General features: G+C 41.1%; 1 protein-coding gene across 1 annotated transcript in view; it reads right to left on the bottom strand.

Annotated features, from left to right (window-relative positions):
• Positions 1–18,384, bottom strand: part of EPHA4 (EPH receptor A4) — a 181,035-nt gene that overhangs the window by 20,300 nt on the left and 142,351 nt on the right. Inside the window, exons 5-7 of the mRNA XM_019503659.1 lie at positions 9,470–9,594; positions 8,257–8,416; positions 6,973–7,084 (exon numbers count right to left, since the gene is read on the bottom strand). Of these exons, the coding sequence (XP_019359204.1) occupies positions 6,973–7,084; positions 8,257–8,416; positions 9,470–9,594 (397 nt within the window). The remainder of the gene's footprint in view (positions 1–6,972; positions 7,085–8,256; positions 8,417–9,469; positions 9,595–18,384) is intronic.

Below are 18,384 nucleotides of genomic sequence, written 5' to 3'. Positions count from 1 at the left end.
TTTTTTTTTTTTTTTTTTTTTACGTGGGTTCTTGTGTGTACTATATGCTAAATAACTAAAATGGAGAGGGAGGAGGGTGGAAATTCAAGCTATATTAAGAGCCAACCACTGTCCTTGATTCAGGACAACTCTCAGTAACATCAGTGGGAATTGTGTTCAGGCACCAAGGATGACAAATGTCTGGGAACATTTTTCTTTTTTTTACTGGTTAAAGTGAATTAAAATCAAATCACTTCAAACTACAGAAAATGCACCCTGAATGCAAGCGACAATTTAAGCAGTTTTTCAGTTGCTCAGGGGTGAGCCATGCTAGTGTGAACTGAACTAAGCCCACTGTTAATTCCCCAACTTCTACAAATTAATGGGAGCTACATAGGATCTACATCAGCAAAACATTTGGCCTGGCATCTACATGAGCACAGCAGGAAGTGATCTTTGGCAAAATGGGACAAGTCAGCACCACTATTACTGAGCATGTATAGAATGCTTTCAGTTAAATAAACCATTACCATACAGCTTCCTGTTCAGGAGAAGATATTCTAAATGTTATGCATGACCCCTCTCACCAATTTTAATTAATATTCAAATGCAGATGTGAGAAATGAACAGCGAGTGTTAAAAATTATTTTTAGATTTTTTAAAAATCCTTTTTATCTTATTTGAAAAAAAAACAAAAACCCAAAACCAAAACCCTAAATCTTAATTTAACAATACCCCCACCCCCCAAACCCCAGGATGTATGGCAGGTAAAAGGAAACAAAAAGATTACTGTTCAAACAATGTAATTGTAGCTTATTAACTTTTAATAATACCTTCCAAACTAACTACCTAATTCCAACTTCTACCTTTGTCACCTGCTGACCTTTTCCCCTTGGCTTGGGGCGGGACTCTTTGGTCTACTATTGTCCCTGTAAAAAAACCCCTGGAAGCTCATTATTCAGTCACTAAGCCATAGGGAGGAGAGCTAGGCATGAACTGACATTCTCAGACAGCTCACCTGAATGACAGGAGACCTTTGTCACAGATTTGAATTCCATAATTATAGGGATTTTGCTGGTGGTGATTAAAAAGGGGTGGTGTTCAGAGAAAGAATACAGAAGCTTTCAGGAACTACAGGGGTCAGAGATGCAGGCAAGCCTACAGGTGGGACTTGGAGATAAAGAATGGGTAGGCTTTCCACATAGGCCTGCACCACAAACAACAAAAGGGGATATTAGTGGGTATTGTGGTGAAACAGCATGCACTCCATGTGTTGCTCTCCCTGCCATTGCAGTGCTTCTGCCATCTTTACCATTCATGAACAAAATAAGAACTAAAGGGTAGAGCAGCTCTGATTAAATATGGACTGCAGTGCATAAGTACAAGGCTAAAACTGAGGTAATATACTGTCCTAAAATTCATTAGCAGGAGGTGAACAAACCTATTCAACCAAATTCAGATAGCAGAAGCTAAAGCAATCTAATAGCCAGGAGATTTTTTTATATGACACTTAACCAAATGTGTAGAACTGTAAAGATGTCATTTTCCTTTGTCCAACCCCTTCTTAAAATAAAATATTCACAACAAGTGTTTCCCAGGTACTCTTTAAAAGCTATCTTTGAAATAATCTAAAAATCAGAAGCATGCTTTTAGGAACCACTGTTTAGAAAGACTCAAGATGCCATCTGCCCTCTGCTCTATGAATTTGTATGTTTTAATCTAAGCAAGTTTAAGCTAACATTTAAGTGGATTAATTCTCATGTTAACACAAACTCTCGTAGCGACTGAACAGAATAATGTTTTTGAGCTGCCTGTAGGGAAGCAGACAGGGGGATCCTTAAAACAAATAAACCAAACCAAACCAAACAAATAGCATAGCAGGTGAATTCTGGTTTCCAAATTCTGAAGTAAGGACATGAAGAACTCAGTGACACATGACAATAATAATCCAGTTTTCGAATGTGGGGACCTTAAATGTATTTTCTGATCCCACATACCTATGCTGGCAAACCCTCTTAGTACAGATGGTTTGGTAAACAAAATAACCTTTACTGGTATAAATGACATACACAACAGACTTTCTATGAAAACTTAAAAACATAAACCACCTTCCCAGCAACACCCTCTTAACCACTATGGGTGTTACCAGCTTATATACCAACACCCCACACCAGGATGGCATCCAACCCTGTGTTAACATAGCTACAAGAGCAAGATTACAACTCAGAGTACAGACCCAAAGATATTACTGAACTTATACACTTCACCTTCACGCATAACAGCTTTATTTTCAATAACCTACACTTCCTCAAGACCATGGGCACTGCTATAGGAACTAAAATGGTCCCAGTTTGGCAACCTTTTTATGAGCCACCCACAAGAAGAATTCCTCAAAGACTGCACCATCAAGCCCTTGCTATACTTAAGATATATCGATGACATCTTCATAATTTGGACTGAAAACCTGCAATCTCTGATTGAGTTCCATCAGAAATTCAACATTGATCACCCCTGCATCAGACTCTTTCTTGAATACTCCACGACCAACATTTCCTTTTCAGACATGACAATTGCTATCCAGAATGGTAAAATACAGACCACCATATACAAGAAACCCATGGACCAACACACATATCTACACAGAACTAGCAATCACCCTAAACACACCAAGAAAGCTGTAATATACAGGACAAACCCTCGAATTTACAAAACACCTTTCAAAAAAGAGCCTACGAACTTCACTTCATCAACCCAGTAGATACAAAAAATAATGGAGTAAATGAAAAACAGAAAAAGCAGACTTAGACTCACTCAGGCAATTCATGGGTAGGATCCCCTGGGAAGCCAGACTGAGGGGGAGAGGAATCCAGGAGAGCTGGCTGTACTTTAAAGCAGCATTTCCCAACCTTTTCCACCTCACGGCACGCTTACATGAATTAAAAAAACACATTGTGGCACACCAGATGTGGAGGGGGATGGCAAGTGGCCGGACGTGGAGAGACGGAGGGGAAAGGTGGCGTGGCACTTGAATCACTGGCTGGAGCCATGCCCCCTGCCTGCTGCTGCTGCGGACAGACAGACATGGGGGCGTAGCTCCCCCAAATTCTGCTGCACACCTATTCATGTATGATGGCACACTGGTTGGGAAACACTGTTTTAAAGAACCCCTACTGTGAGTGCAGAAGTAAACCATCCCAATGAGCAGGAGGACTAGCAAGTATGGCAGAAGACCAGTTTGGTTTAGCAGGGAACTCTTCAGTAAAATAAATCACAAAAAGGAAGCTTATAAGAAGTGAAAATAACTAGGGAAGAACAGAAGAAGAGTATTGCTCAGGCATGAAGTCAGGAAGGCCAAAGCACAATTGGAATTGCAGATCGCAAAGGACACGAAGGGGAACAAGAAGGATTTCTACAAGTATGTTGGTAGCAACAGGAGGATCAGGGAAAGTGAAAGTCCCTTACTGAATGGGAGAGGCAACCTAGTGACAGAGGATGCAGAAAGGCGGATGTGCTCAATCCCATTTTTTGCCTCAGTCTTCACAGGCAAGGTCAGCTCCCAGACTACTGCACTGGGCAGCAAAGTTTCGGGAGAAGGTGAACAGCCCTCAGTGGTGAAAGAACAGGTTAGGAACTATTTAGACAAGCTGGAAATATACAAGTCTATGGGGCCAGATGGGATGCACCTGAGGGTGCTGAGGGAGCTGGCTGATTACAGAGCCATTGGCCATCATCTTTGAAAACTCATGGCGATCAGGAGAGCAGCTATTCCTGGGAGCTCCCGTGGCCAGGCCCTTGCAATGGGGGCAGTTCCACCCTGCTTGCACTGTGCCCAGTGTGCAGGGAGGCTAAGCCTGCAGCCAAAAGTTCCCCGGAGGCTGGCATCCTGCCTTAACCTTGTGGAGCAGTGCAGACCCAGCCAGGCCGTACCTCGGGTGCCACTGGGCACCCCCGCCCCACTTGCCACAGCCTTTCCTGGCGTGACCTGGCCCCTTCCAGAGGCACATGAGGGCTCCCAATAGTGGGCAACCTGGGGTAGGCATGGGGGCCACCTGCCCTCCCCACCTTGATTTATGTACAGGACAGAAGCAGCTGCTGCTGCACACTGGACGCTGCACCTCAGGAGCTATGTGTCTTCCACCACTGGGCAGCCAGTGCATGGAAGGCATACGACATCGTGCAGAGCCACGAGACAATGGCAACCCACCCCCGCCTCACACACAAAGCCAGGAGGCAGTGCGCAGTGGTGGGACTCCCCCCACCCCAGACGAGCTACCTCGGGCTCCCACCATCCCACCACCTCCCCCTTCAGGGCCCCATTCACTCTTGTCCTTGCCTCTCCCTACTCCCTCCCCCTCACCTTGGGGACCTCAATCTGCCCCCCTCTTTTCTCCCCCCATGTCCCTTCCCCCCAACACACTTACATGTTAGGCACTGCTGCACACATGGCCGGGCTGTGTTCCTGGCTGCCTGCAGCAGGCTGGACTGGGTGTCTGCGTGTGTGCATGCTCCACCCCTCCCCTCAACCTTCTGTGTACCACTCGCAAGTTATCTGCATACCACTGGTGGTACATGTACCACAGTTTGTGAACTGCTGACTGATAGACTGTTCTCAGTGGCAGCAAATAACAGAACAAGGAGCAAAGGTCTCAAGTTGCAGCAAGGGAAGTTTAGGTCAGATGTTAGAAAGAATTTTCTCACCAGGAGGATAGTAAAACACTGGAACAGGTTACCCAGAGGGGTAGTGGAAGCTCCATCCTTGGTGGTTTTCAAAAGCTGGCTAAACTAAGCTTTGGCTGGGATGATCTAGTTGGGGATGGTCCTCCTTTGAGCAGGGGGTTGGACTAGATGACCTCCTGAGGTCCCTTCCAACCCTAACTTTCTATGATTCTATGAAATATAGACATTGAATTTATGACACATTATAACCTGCCTAACATCCAACTCCCCAGGTAACCTCTCTACTATTTACCATCTATATTCATCCCCCCACCCCTCCCTCTCACCCACCGACTACCTCAATTTACATCTTCACTGACTGGCTTTCTTGCATCCATACTGGCCTCTAGCTTCTTTCCTATTCCACCCAGGAAGAGGATAAACCAACTGCAGACACTTCCTCAGCCTGACAAAGGGTGTTTGTACCCAAAAGCTTGCAAAGAAGAATTTTTCCAACTATCTCAGTTGGTTTAATAAAAAATATTGGATGTACCCAAAGAACATCGTCTGCCGGCATCTAAACTGGCTTGTACTAGTCTGGCAAAAATCACACACAAACAAAACAAAAACCAAAAAATAACCTTATTTATTAATTAATCCAAATTATAAAATAACAGTTCCAATATTCAATTTCTAGTGTGGATCACAGCTCAGATGTCTTATTAAGGCACCCACCATTACAAACTGAATTCTTTTAGTGATATTTCTAGTTACTGGAATCTACATAGTGAGGCAGGCAGTGCACAACTGGTATTCACAGAACTTTCTGCAAAAAAACCACCATAGATTTTACTGTCTTAATATTTCACTTATTTTGCTATGCCTTTCCCCTTCCACAGCCTCTCTGAAGCCTGCTGGGGACATCTTTGAACCCACTGTCACCTAACTTAGGCCAGCCTTTCCTCTTCACTATCAGCTTGCTCTTTATCTTCTCTTTGTCCAATTTAAGCACGTCTATGCAGAGATAACTAAACAGACAGACTGAGTGGGGAGAAGAATTGGCTGAGTACACACCAGCACCAGTGAGTCTGTCAGCTACCTGGCTCCAGGCAGCCTTTCCTTTGACAGCTTTATGGCCAATACTAAAGAGAATCAATATGAGGGCAAGAGGTTGACATTTCATTTTCTAAAAAGTGATCCATTGAGGGCCAATCACCAAGCAGTGTTTATCAGCCTTGGGAAGTGACATTTTCTTTATTGGGGGAGGAGGGGAAGGAATCATGTCAGAGCAACTCGACAGGCTCAATTCTCCAAGGTGGCAACTCATAATTAGAAATCCAGTGTTTCCTGCTATCAATCCTGCCTTAAATAATAAAATGATCAATAAAAGCAGAGAGGAGATTAAGTCATCAAGCTCCGTGATGCTATTTTTTGTTGCAATAGCTTTTAATAAACCTGTCTCTCTGCATTACATTTTCATATGTTCTTTTCCTCTTTCTTCTTGCCAGCACGGATGCTTTGAGCTCAACACCCACAGAAAGCCATTACAATGCATGACTACTTACCAGATATTATAATCACACTGATTTAACTGCTCTTTTCTAAGATGATTTAAAGTGAAAGAGTAAATGAAGAGGAAGTTGTGCCCATTTATGGCTTATGCAATCAAACACTACTATGGAGAGTGGCACAGCTTGCATTCTTTCTCCTGTTTTGATTTGTGGCAATGGTACTTTCAGCTCTCTCGCAGGTTAATAGTGAGAGAAAACAGTCAGGTTGATCTATTTTGAAATGGGAATGCTCCCTGAAACATAGGGCCAGAACTGCTTTGATTATGTTTCCTGCTACATTACTCCCCCTATACTCATAGCATGGAGTAACTAGTTGTTGCTTCTTTTTTAGTGTCTTTTCTCCCCACAACAGAAGAACTAATCTGAGGGCTAAACAAAAAATCATAAGCAAGAACTTCTGTGGTTCCCCCTGCAGTTTACTTCACCATTACACTGCCCTTTTCCCCAATCTGAGAAGATTCACTGACCCCCTACCCATTAAACTCAACATTAGATTACAATGTCTATAGATCTTCAGTTGGCTGGCTTCTCAACCTCAGGTATTGGAATCAGCTTTGCATCTGAAGGACAAATAATGCTGGAACTATTACCATTACATTACATGCTGCTGTGGTACTAATGTTGAGAAGATCAAAGCTACATGGGAGAGGTCTTATAATGCAAATGCACTGTTTATGATGCTAATCAAAGAATTCAGCTTTGTTTGGAGGAGACAAAAAGCTTCCTCATGAAAGAAGGAGAGGGGGAGAGAAGCTTAAGTTCTTACCTCCTGCTGATGACAAAGGCAGCAATGAGAATGACTACAAGAACAACACTGCCAGCCACCGAGACCAGAAGAACTGTGGGATTGGTACCATCGCCAATGATGGGGGAAGGAACTAGAAACAGCAAAGATATTCATTAGTGTTAAGCAGCTACGAGACAGCCACCTACAGTAGAAAATCATCCTGGGTAGCACTCAGTGTTTCTTCCCGATTTGCTTAGGCAGTTTAGAGAATTAGACAAAGCAACTCTCCAGCCTTCACTATGTATTCATTTGACACAATTTTCAAGGAAGGCCCCAATTAGTTAAAGGCATTATGTTCAATGATGATTTGGGGAACCTGGACTCCTACAGAACAAGGACTCCCACTCCTTTGGCCCTCAATGCTCAGTCAAAGGGCATAACAACTATTTTATTGCCCACTGATTTGCTTCCCACTTAAATATTTTAAAAATGAACCAGATGCTTATTTCCTCATGGATACAGACAGAACAAGCTGTTTTAAAACATCTTCCCTTCTTCCTGGTGAATTGCACATTTTAAGTTTTTCAAGCCACGCCTGAGTGTTGTTAACAAAGAATGACATGACTTGAACTGATATACCCAGACTAGTATGACAGAAGTTAAAGAAACAGGTCTAGTCATATCCTCTTCTGGTACTGTCTTGGGAAGCAATCGCTTCAGTCATATTTTTGTGGGCAATGGATATATTACTTTGACTTTAAGACGACAGAACCTACCCACAGATGGAATAATCCAAACATACCTGTCTGCAAAAGGAAAAAAATGCATGGAAATCCTCACCAATTGATATTGATACTTTACAAAACCAGACTAGGGATTTATTCTCTTCTAGATGAGATTTATATTTTGAGGACATTGGAGATAAAAATCCCTCTCAAGTCAATGGAAAAACAGGCCTCAGAGTATTTATTGAGTATACCTGTACCCAGATATCAATAATTTTTCATTAAGATTTTGTAAGCATCTTGTATGCAAGTATGCACCATATCCAAGTAGCTATCAAGTTTATCAAGTCAGAATTAAAGAGCATTCTTTACAAGCAACAGTAAAAATGGCAGTCAACAGCCATGTTTTTAAGTGGCATTGCTGTTCAAATTCTCAATACAGATGTTCAATTCACAGAAGTGAAAGAAGTGCAACTTCAGGAAGCAGCTCAATCAAATTCAGTCTTTTGGAAAAAAAATGACGAGAGAGAAAGAGAGAGAGGGGGAGAGAGGATTGTGTGTCCTGACAGCCTTCTGTCAACAGTGGCCATGTTATTACCTGTATTAGTGGTGAATTCAAATGGTCCGCTGAAGTCCCCATATCCTGCTGCTGTCCTGGCCCGAACATGGAACACATATGAAGTCAAAGGGTTCAGGCCTTTGATGTCTGTGTTCCTAGTAGCTGTTTTCACAATGCGATAGCTGCGCTCATTTTGGTCCTAACAGCAACAAAACACACAAAATGCCTCACTGCATAATGAATCCTGGATCCCTGATTTACTGTTGCATCTATTTTGAGGAGACACCTTATGGCAATGGAACTTTAAAATATCCTTGTACAGTTTTTGTTGTTATGCTTAATTAGTACTGGGTTTTGAAAGAGATTTTGGGGAAAGCCACAAAAGATAGTAAAGATGTAGATCTGGTGTTTAGGTATCAGTGATTATTTAAGAAATTTAAATTTAATAGTGAAATACTTTGAAAAGTAGTTAGCTCTATGATCTCACAAGCCTACTGATGAACAAATAACATTTTATTGTCTTTCTCTCTTTTTCCAACCAACCAGTAGCTACCTATCCAAGAAACCCTTGGGACACATCTGCCAGAAATTCCTTGTCTTAAAAGTCTATTCTTATTTTCTGGCTGAAAATTTTGTCAGAAAGTGCAAACCAGTTTAAATGAAAATCGGTTGCTTTTTTCTGGCTTTATGAAGGAGGCAAATAAGAGATTAGAGAGAGAGAGAGAAAGTAATTGTTCATTTTGCAGACAACCTTGAAAGCAAATGGCTCTTTTCATAGCTTTGTACTTGAGGAGAGACAAGTTATTTGTCGAAATAACATCTCCCTGTAACTTGGAGAGGATGAAGAATGTAATTTTCCTTTTCTTATTTTCTATTAAAAGCTTTCAACCCACACCATCACTCTAAGCAGAAGCTATCAACTTAAACAGATCTTATTATTACAGTGTTATATACTTCATTATTACACTTCTATCTTTGTTGTAAGGCTAATGTCTCACTACTTCTCTGCTATATTTATTCTCATTATAAATATGCTGGCTGTAAAAGTTTTGTTCCTAGGAAGAAAGAACCCACACCCCAATATACAGCTAGGGTAGAATGTAGGCTATTATTTAGTACAACTGTTCAAGTATATAAAATCTCTAATTGGATATGATTACAAAACTAAACTCATTTGGACCTGATAATGGGATCCTATATGGCAAATAACTAATGGAAAAAAAAAACCTCATTTGTCCTTTTTGAATAATACCTTCTCATAATATTTGACCTCATATTCCAAAATGACTCCATTTGGCCTGTCAGGTTCCAGCCACGCCAATGCAACACTATGCCTTGTTATTTCCTTAGCTTGTATCAAAGCAATTGGAGACGGAGCTGCCAAGAAAGAAAACAAAATTAAATATTAGCCATATCTTATTTTTAAATGAGGTCCATGTATTTTAATTGTAGCTTTCATAATCAATAGGCTTTGTGATTCACGAGTACTTCCAGGAATTAAATTTCTTTGGAAAACAAACTTGGATGTGTGCATATATGCGCACACATAAGGCATTTTTGTTATTTTGTATAGCACAATGAGGTTTTATTCTACTGTAACAAACCTGTTCTTGGATTTGGCTCCACTAAAATGGAAGCCTCTGAGGTAACAACACAGGGTCCAAATATTCTGATGTTACAGAATGCCTGCAGCCAAACCCGCATATCTGGGCTCATTTCTGACCTTTGTAGAACACAATATGCATAAGGTCTTGGAAGTGTTAGTTTTGGCTCGACAGCAACTCCCTCCTTTCATCTTCTAATATTAAGTGGAGTTATAGCGCTACCTCTTACAACTCACCTTGCGTATTCCCTTATGGGACCACTATATATTTATTTTCTTGGGGCTGATTCTGCTTCCCCTGAAGCTGAGACACTTATCCTACTGCTGGGGAGGGAGCCAGGGTGCAGAACTACACCCAACATTTGAATTTGGCCCAAATTAATGAAATCTGGCATGCTTGCATCTCAAGAACTTGGACCAGGTTTTGTCATGCTAATTCATTTGCTTTGTTCCTAAGCAGTCCCTTTGAAATCAGGTTTACTCCCAGAAGGTCCAGTTCTCACTTTGGTGAGACTATCTATTAAGGAATGTGCTACCTAACATCAAAAACTGGTCCACTGTGGGCTTAAAAATACCCTTCTATCATAACTGGAACTATATAAACATAACTAAATAAGATGGATTACAATACTGTATGCTTTATTTAAAAGGGAAGGAAAACCTACAGATTTTTGGAAAATCCAAAGCATATTAAAAAAAAAAACCCACATCCATGTACAATAAATTAAGGCAACAACAAAAAAAAGGTAGTGAAATCAACAGAAAGCATCTCAATGTGCACCCAGTGTTTCCTACTGGGGCGCTTGATAGTGCTGAAGTTCAGTTTTGGGCTGGCTAGAAGACAATGCATTCTCCCTTTGGTTGTGACAATGAGATATTCATGGCTCTGCTGAGGGAATAGGTTTTTTAAAGATTTATGAACCCGGCTGCCTAGTTCTTACTGTTGTGTTGTTGTGTGGTCATGTCTCTAGCCAGCTGTTATCAAGCCCTGCCGCTGCTGACAATAGCTAGTACAAATTGTGGGGTCTCTGGGGATAAAAAGGGACATTCATGAAATTTTTAATCTTATCTAACAAAGCTGTTCTGTATAACGAGAGATTAGAGGTCTTTCTAAATTGAATGTACTTCTTTTTTTTTTTTGTCCCTGAAGCTATAGAATTTTCTTTTTTCTTTCTCCTTACCCTCTCCCCCCCACTCCAACTCTGGGATCAAGTGGCCAAAAGTGAATATGAAAGTGTTCCAAAGAGAAAGAAGGACATAATGTGTACCCCTGAAAACGACAGAGAAAGTCAGATAAATAAAACAGCCACAATAAGTGAAGGGAAAATTGAATGCAAAAGCCTCGAAACTATTTGACCATATCAGACAGCTCTGATGGGAGAGAAAATAACCAGGAGATACCACACATAGTCACAAAAGGGAGTCTCCCTGCTGAAGTGAAGTCATTGGGGAGCTTCTTCCTAATTTATTATTTGACAGTTTGGCATCTCTGTTAGAAATGCCTCTGACCCCATCTTTCTGTCTGCCTCTCTTGCATTTCGTCTCACGTACATAGGCAGATCCTGGATGACAGAGGAGACTATAAACACAGACCAATAAGGAGGATCTAGGTGTGTTCCATCAAGTTATATATATGTGACATAACCAGGATTGTTAATATAGCACTTCTGCTTGATAACCCTGTAGTTCTTCAACTGAGGGTAGATCTTTCTCACTTCCCTCTGCATTAAGATTGCTGTTAAGCTAATAAAATGAAAAATCAGGTTCATGGCACACGTCTCTCCCCCCCCGCACATCACAGATAATGGAACCAGAGAAAAACTTGTTTAGTGAATCTGTGCCACACAGGGCAAGCAAGAAGTTCTTTCCCAGACAATCTGTCACTTACTTTGGCCTGATCTCAGCTATCACAGAAAGTTTACTTTATGGTTTCCTTCCTTTCTCCTCTTCCTATTATCCATTTCATTTCTTCAGTTATGGATATTAGAACTTAAAGAGGTCTTTCCCCTCACTGAGTAGTGAAGTGCTGTATGGAAATACACAACAGTGTTTTGGGCTCTGTAATTCCTTTCCTTTTTTCTGTCCTTGACAGGGTATTTAGCAGAATTCACAGATTCATTGGAATCTGATAGGCCAAGCTGTGAACTTGCAACCTCTGGGTTGTCAACTCTGTGCCTTAGCATGCCACCCCAGCCCCCAATGCTCTTGCTTGCTTGAAAAACAAGGGTGATGACCAGTTCATTTCTGTCGTTAAGAATTTTCTTCAGCTGATTTCCACTGAACTAGATCAAAGACGTGAAGCAGTTTCATGCTTTTTACAACGATTCTGCTGCTGGAGGAAACTCTATCAAAATCCCAACTCTAATTACAGCATTTCTGAGTCCATACACATACACACACATCCCCTTGTTCTCTCATTTATACACAAGAAGCCACACTGTTACTGCACAAGACTGAGAAACAAATAAGAAGCAGTGGTAGTTGGACCACTGGCTCAGTGATATTGTATTTTGATGGCCCATTTTATCAGTTAAAGTCCAGTTGAAGACAAATCTCTCCAGGATTTAAAATCTGAACACTTCAATTGAAAAAACTTTTCTGTATTTGATTGTAAGACTTTGGAACAGATATTTCTGTGCCACTACTCACACAAATGATAGGGGTCTGTAGTTAAATGACTGTTCACAGCATAGGAATGCATACACTTTTTTCCTAGGAAGCTCAGTAGCTATAGCTTAAATAATTTCTTGCTTGTCTGTAATTTATCTAACAAAATGTACATTCATTCTAATGGATTCAACACACCAAAGACAACAACATTGAGCTAGTCAAGGGATGGAACAGATTTCTATTTCCATCTTTAATTTCTACGAATGGAACTAAAAGGCACATCACTCATTTCTCTTTTTTTGTCTCCAGTCTTTCAAATTGTTATCCATGTTGTCACTTTATTTCCACTTCACCCTTAATCCATGCTTTCATATGATATAGAACAGAGGTGTTAAACTCATCTGGGCCTGTGGGCCAGTCCAGGTTCAGAGCACAGAGTTATGCATCTGGCCCGGAGGGTTGGAAATTTGGAAGCTACAGTGCTAACTGATGTGGTTCATCCACCTGCCATATTTCTGACCCACAGGCAACACTGTGAACCAGATGACATGGCTCCAGATCCAGATGACTCCCCACAGATCTAGAAATCTGGCGGCAGAACAGGTAGTGGCACTGTTAATTGCTACATCTTTGGCGACTTGGCAATTAATACCAATTCCACTGCCAGATTTTTGGACCTGTGTGGAGTCCTGAGCCAGATGACATAGTTCTGGGGGCTGCATCTTTGGCACCTCTGTTATAGAGTATAATAATTTGATAGCAAATGTTTTTATCATTTTGGTGCATGGAAATCATACTAGTTTGCAGAACGAGGGAAGTGATCTGCCTTTCCAGAGCTGCTTCTGGCTTTTTATGGAGGCATACTGTGTCCTTCCTCATCATGTGTAGAAGACCCCGAGCACTATAGAATGGGGTTAGGATAGGATGAAAGAATGTGTCCATGGGCTCTATAACTCCCTAGGTAATACAGAACTGTGAGCAAGTGAAATATAGTTTGGGATAGGGTTGATGTATGCATATCTCTATGGATCCACTGGACAATTACCTTTCTCCCTGTGAAAAGGCATGTTCACTAGTCATCAGGATTACTATACTTGTACAGTATACTTCCCCCTTCAAGAACCTCTCAGCTCATCTGCAAACAACTCATTTCTACTTAGAGGTTTGGCGATTTTCTGGGTTGTTTTTTTTTGCAGGATCCACCATTTGGCCTGTAAAGAGTTAGGGCTGGTAATGGTCCTTTTGGAGGAAGCAGGTGTTTGGCTCATCATCCAGTCCATCTTCAACAAATGGATGTGATGTGCCCATGACTCAAACAGGAGAAACTGTTCAGCATCACATCACATCACATCACAAAAACCTGATTACATCCTGAGATAAGCAGAATCAGTCCCAAGAAAATATATAGTGGTCCCAATAAGGGAATACACAAGGCGAGTTGTAAGAGCTAGAGCAATAACACCACTTAATATTGGAAGATGAAAGGAGAGAGTTGCTGTCAAGCCAAAACAAACACTTCCAAGGCATTTTAAGGGAAGAACTGCATCATGTTCTTGTCAGCTTAACTTCAAGGAAGGGTCCTTGCAAAAGGAAAACCTGTGTTCAAACTCTCTGTTCAGCCACAGACATCCTGTGTGACCTTGGCTAGGGACAGACATTCAAAAAGGCCCAAGTCTGACTTGATTCAATCTTCGCAGCTTAGTCTAACGTGGCTAGGCTAAATCAGTTTGTAACCCCGACAGACATCCCAGAAATGCAGGCACGTGCGTCCAGTGGCTCACGCTACAAGCCAGGGGGAGCTAGATCAGCCCTCCCTTTGCTTCCACAGAGCAGAGCTGAAGGGGGCATGCCCAGACCCCAGCAGGACACTGATTATTCCTCCCCTCCTGAATTGCCCAGGAGAGAATGTTTATCACCTATAAATCAGTGTTTATCAACTCATTAAGAAAACAAAGTCTCTCTCCATTAACTAATGGAGCTCTTCTTCCAAGGAAGGATGTTAAGCTACCTGTTGATTAGCTCAAAAAGCCTGTCCGCTTCTGTCCTCTCCCAGAGCACAGACTGTACCCAGCATGTGGTCTGCTAGCTAATGCTGAGGTGTCTGCATAAGGCAGGGGAGAGCGGGGAATAATCCCTGTTTAGCAGAGAGAAGCCAGGCAAACGCTCTGCAGCCAGGGAACAGAGGGGAGGGGGCAGCCCTGCTGTGGAGCAGAGAGCTCTGCCCAGCCCAGAGAGCATGTCAGGATGCTGGGGGTGTCTGGTTTATCTTAGAGCAGCAAGGGGTCTGGGACAGACATTGTATAAACCAGTTTGATCCAAATCAGTTAAGTCTGATACTACATTTGCTAGGTTTATCTCAAACTGGTTTCAGCCATTTTCAAACTGGTTTATGTGTGCTGAATATCTGTTCTGTTACAGGTTTAAACAAGTTTATGTGCAATGTCTGTCCCTAGCCCTTGAGTCTAGGCCTCTGCTTTTCAGCTATTCATCTGTAAAATGCTTCACAGGCTTGTGGGGTGGTGAAATATATTAAAGATTCTGAGGTTATAGAAATGAAGGCCATAAATGTAACTATAACAGACTCTTCATAAGGCATGTTTAAACAGAATAAATTTTCATAATGTAGTAAAACCTCTTATACCAGGCCCGAAAAGCAACTTGACAAAACCAGTAATGGGAAACTGGGATATATGATATAATTTTACTGAAATATGTGAAGGGGGGAAGTAGCTATAGAGAACAAGTCAGAAGAGTGTGGCATTTTCTTCGTTGTTACTCATTTTGTACTTCTCTTTATTCCTGCTTACCTTTACACTCATTTTTCTTCATTTAGATGCTTTTTAGGAGATTTATTCCCACTGATTTATTAAAAAAATGAAAGTGACACACAAAGAGCAGTAATGCAAATAAGATAATGGTCTGTGGAGTGGAATGACATTCCAGTGCTGTGCTTTTTAAAATTTCATGCTATTTTCTCTCCATTTATTTTGCTAATGAGATGATAGGAATGCACTAAAACTGAGTGATGTACATGGATTTTACTCAGATAACTGGAGATTCATATGAGCAATATATACTGGGGACATCTAAATTTCGATAGTGAAGTTTTTCAGATAACTATATTGGAAAACAAAAGCATGATGACTTGAGTTCATTCGAACATCAGTGAAAAAACAGTTTCTTTTCTGAGACTACTTTCTTGTCTGCTAATAAGAGACTAGATATTTACTAAAAATTCCAGAATCCAGGCATTTTCAATCCAACTAAATTGACTGATCACAAATTATATGCCTAGGAGTGTTTTTCTTTGTTAAGATTTCTGACGAGTACAGCTATATTCTGGACTTGGTTTCTAAAAAGGAAGTCTGGCAGAACTGGAAGAGATGCCTGACAGCAGTGAGATCTTCAGCAATGGCAGGAATTGTCCAGTGAATAATGTCTAAAGTACATGGTTGAAAGAGCTGAAACTCTTTCAAAGATGTTGTTTCTTGTAACAGTCATGCACATACATCAGAGATGTATAAAAGTGTATGTGTGTATGCACATATAGCAGAATGTTATGTACCATAGGGAAATTTTACCAAACAATTATATTTCACAGTGAAGAATTGTCTGGAGATACTTTGGTCAAAAATAAAAGGGCTTCCCTTTTGCAAAAGGGCTAAGTATAATTTTCCTCAGTTCAAAGCTCACCAGTTAATCTCCCTTAAAAACTTCACTCCCTACTGATGTGAATAAAGCAATTTCCTTTTATCTACTTCCTCAATAACCTACCATTAAACACCTACTAATAGTTTTATTGCTGCAGTTCTGTGCTTGTGGCCTATGAAGAATGACAGAACAGATGCACTACAGAAACTTCACCCAAATGCCATAAAACCATTTCCCAGGGCCAACAAACACAGAATTATAATACTTCTAGGGCACTTGAAAGGATAGCAGTGGCAGAGTGACAGCATTTCATTACTGGTTCAAATTAGATGAAGGGGGGAAAAACAATAGGAAATAAACAGATGCAATGAAAAGTCTCCAGCCTCTAGGACGTCAGAAGTGAAAACAGTTCTTAATGAAACTAAGAAACTTGAGTAGTTGGATGTCACAGACATACAACTGTGTCATAGATGGATGTCACAGACATACAACTTCTTCTTTCAGTGAAGAAGCCTTCTTAACCATAGCAGGGTTTACTTTCTACGCCCTAGGATCTGAATTTAAATGGATCTTGTTTACTCAAGGGGTCTTTCACTGATTGAAAAATATACCCACAGTTTATACATTATCTCAGCTAAATTCAAATAATGTATTTAAATTTAATTACTTCAAGCTTAGGATTTTTCATGCTTTTTTCTAATCCTCAACTGAAGACAACATCACTTATTTGTTCTTATCAATGGCTATGCACTCTAAAATGCTGTCAAGCATCAAAATTAAATGCTTGAAATCACTAATGATGTTACTGTGATTAAGGGTTTTACCTTCCAGCATAGATGCTAAAAGCCTGCTCCACTATTAATTACTTTTAAAAATATATTGAGGAACAAAACAGAAAAATTCCTTTGGGAAAGCAAAACAAACAAACAAACAAAAAAAATCAAATCAAATCAAATCGAGTAATTGGAAGGAAAAAGAAATGCATTTACAAAGACTTTTCTTTGCATCTATACCTTGTAATAATACTTTGCATTTGATTTTCTAAAAATAACATTAAGTTAACCTCACAGCATGAATAGGATTCACATGGGTTTTCAAAGGTTTCTAAAAATAAATGAATATCAGCCAACTCTAAGGTGAACAGCACCAGACTCTCTGAGAAGTCCCACGGACTTCAACAAGAGTAACAATATCAGAATCTGACCCTCTATTTTTAAATGCACTTGTTTTAATTTTAAAAGGCAGTAGCTCTATTCTGTCTTAAATGATTATGTGAATTTCTGCCTACCAAACAGTAAAGCTTCTACCTACCCCACTCCAGTATCTTTTTCAGAATGAAATGCTCCAGTGGGCTTTCCTGACAGAGCCTTATTTTTTGAATTACAGGCACTGACACCTAGCTCTGGGTGTGTATTTTGGGTGCTCAGCAGTGAACCTCTGAAAGGGGAATATTCATAATTTTTTTCATGCAAATAGTACTGAATCCAATGGGAATTATATGTGCTAAGGGCTAGGGGCACACATTACACAAACTGGTTTAAGTGATCAGAAACTGGTTTAAGCCTTGAACAAAACAGACATTCAGTGCACATAAATCAATTTGAAAATTGCTGGAACCATTTTGAGATAAACCTGGTTGGATGTAGTATCAGACTTAATTGATTTGGGTCAAACCGTTTATGCAATGTTTGTCCCAGACCCCTTCCTGGTTTAAGTTAAACCAGAGTCCCCCAGCATCCCAGATGCTTTGCAACCCTGGGCGGGGCTCTGCTCTCTGCTCCAGCCCAGCAGGGCTGACCCTGCCCCCCTGCTCCCTGGCTGGATCTCCTGCAGAGATTGCAGATACAGTGGCATATTCCTGGCTTCCTTCTGCTCCCCCCCTTCCCCTTCCCACCCCCTGCTCAAGCAAAGATTCCCCCTCCCTCTGCATTACACAGACACCTCTCAGCATTAGCTAGCATATCACATGCTGGTTACATCCATGCTGTGGAAGACATGACAAAGGTAGACAGAACAGCGTTGGGCTTAAGGCTTTTTGGAGCTCATTAACACATAGCTGGTAATGTCCCTCTGTTCCTTCCTTGGAAAAATGTTGTTTAAGAAGAGCCTGAACTAATGCTAAAGCTTTTCATTTGATGGGCTGATAAATGCTAAACAACTCCCTGTGTAACTCCCTGCTGTGTTACTAAATGCTCTGTTATCAACAGTAGGGGGAGGGGGGGAGGAGGGAAACCATCCCTAATGAGAAAGTCTGGCCAGGGCCTGGCCACATTCTCCCCCCCCCCCCCCCCCCCCCCAACCCC

The sequence above is a fragment of the Gavialis gangeticus genome, unplaced genomic scaffold, assembly GCF_001723915.1.
Source record: "Gavialis gangeticus isolate Ggan-Ray unplaced genomic scaffold, GavGan_comp1, whole genome shotgun sequence".
In the NCBI taxonomy this organism is placed as follows: Eukaryota; Metazoa; Chordata; order Crocodylia; family Gavialidae; genus Gavialis; species Gavialis gangeticus.
This window is presented reverse-complemented; position numbering and strand designations above follow the sequence as displayed.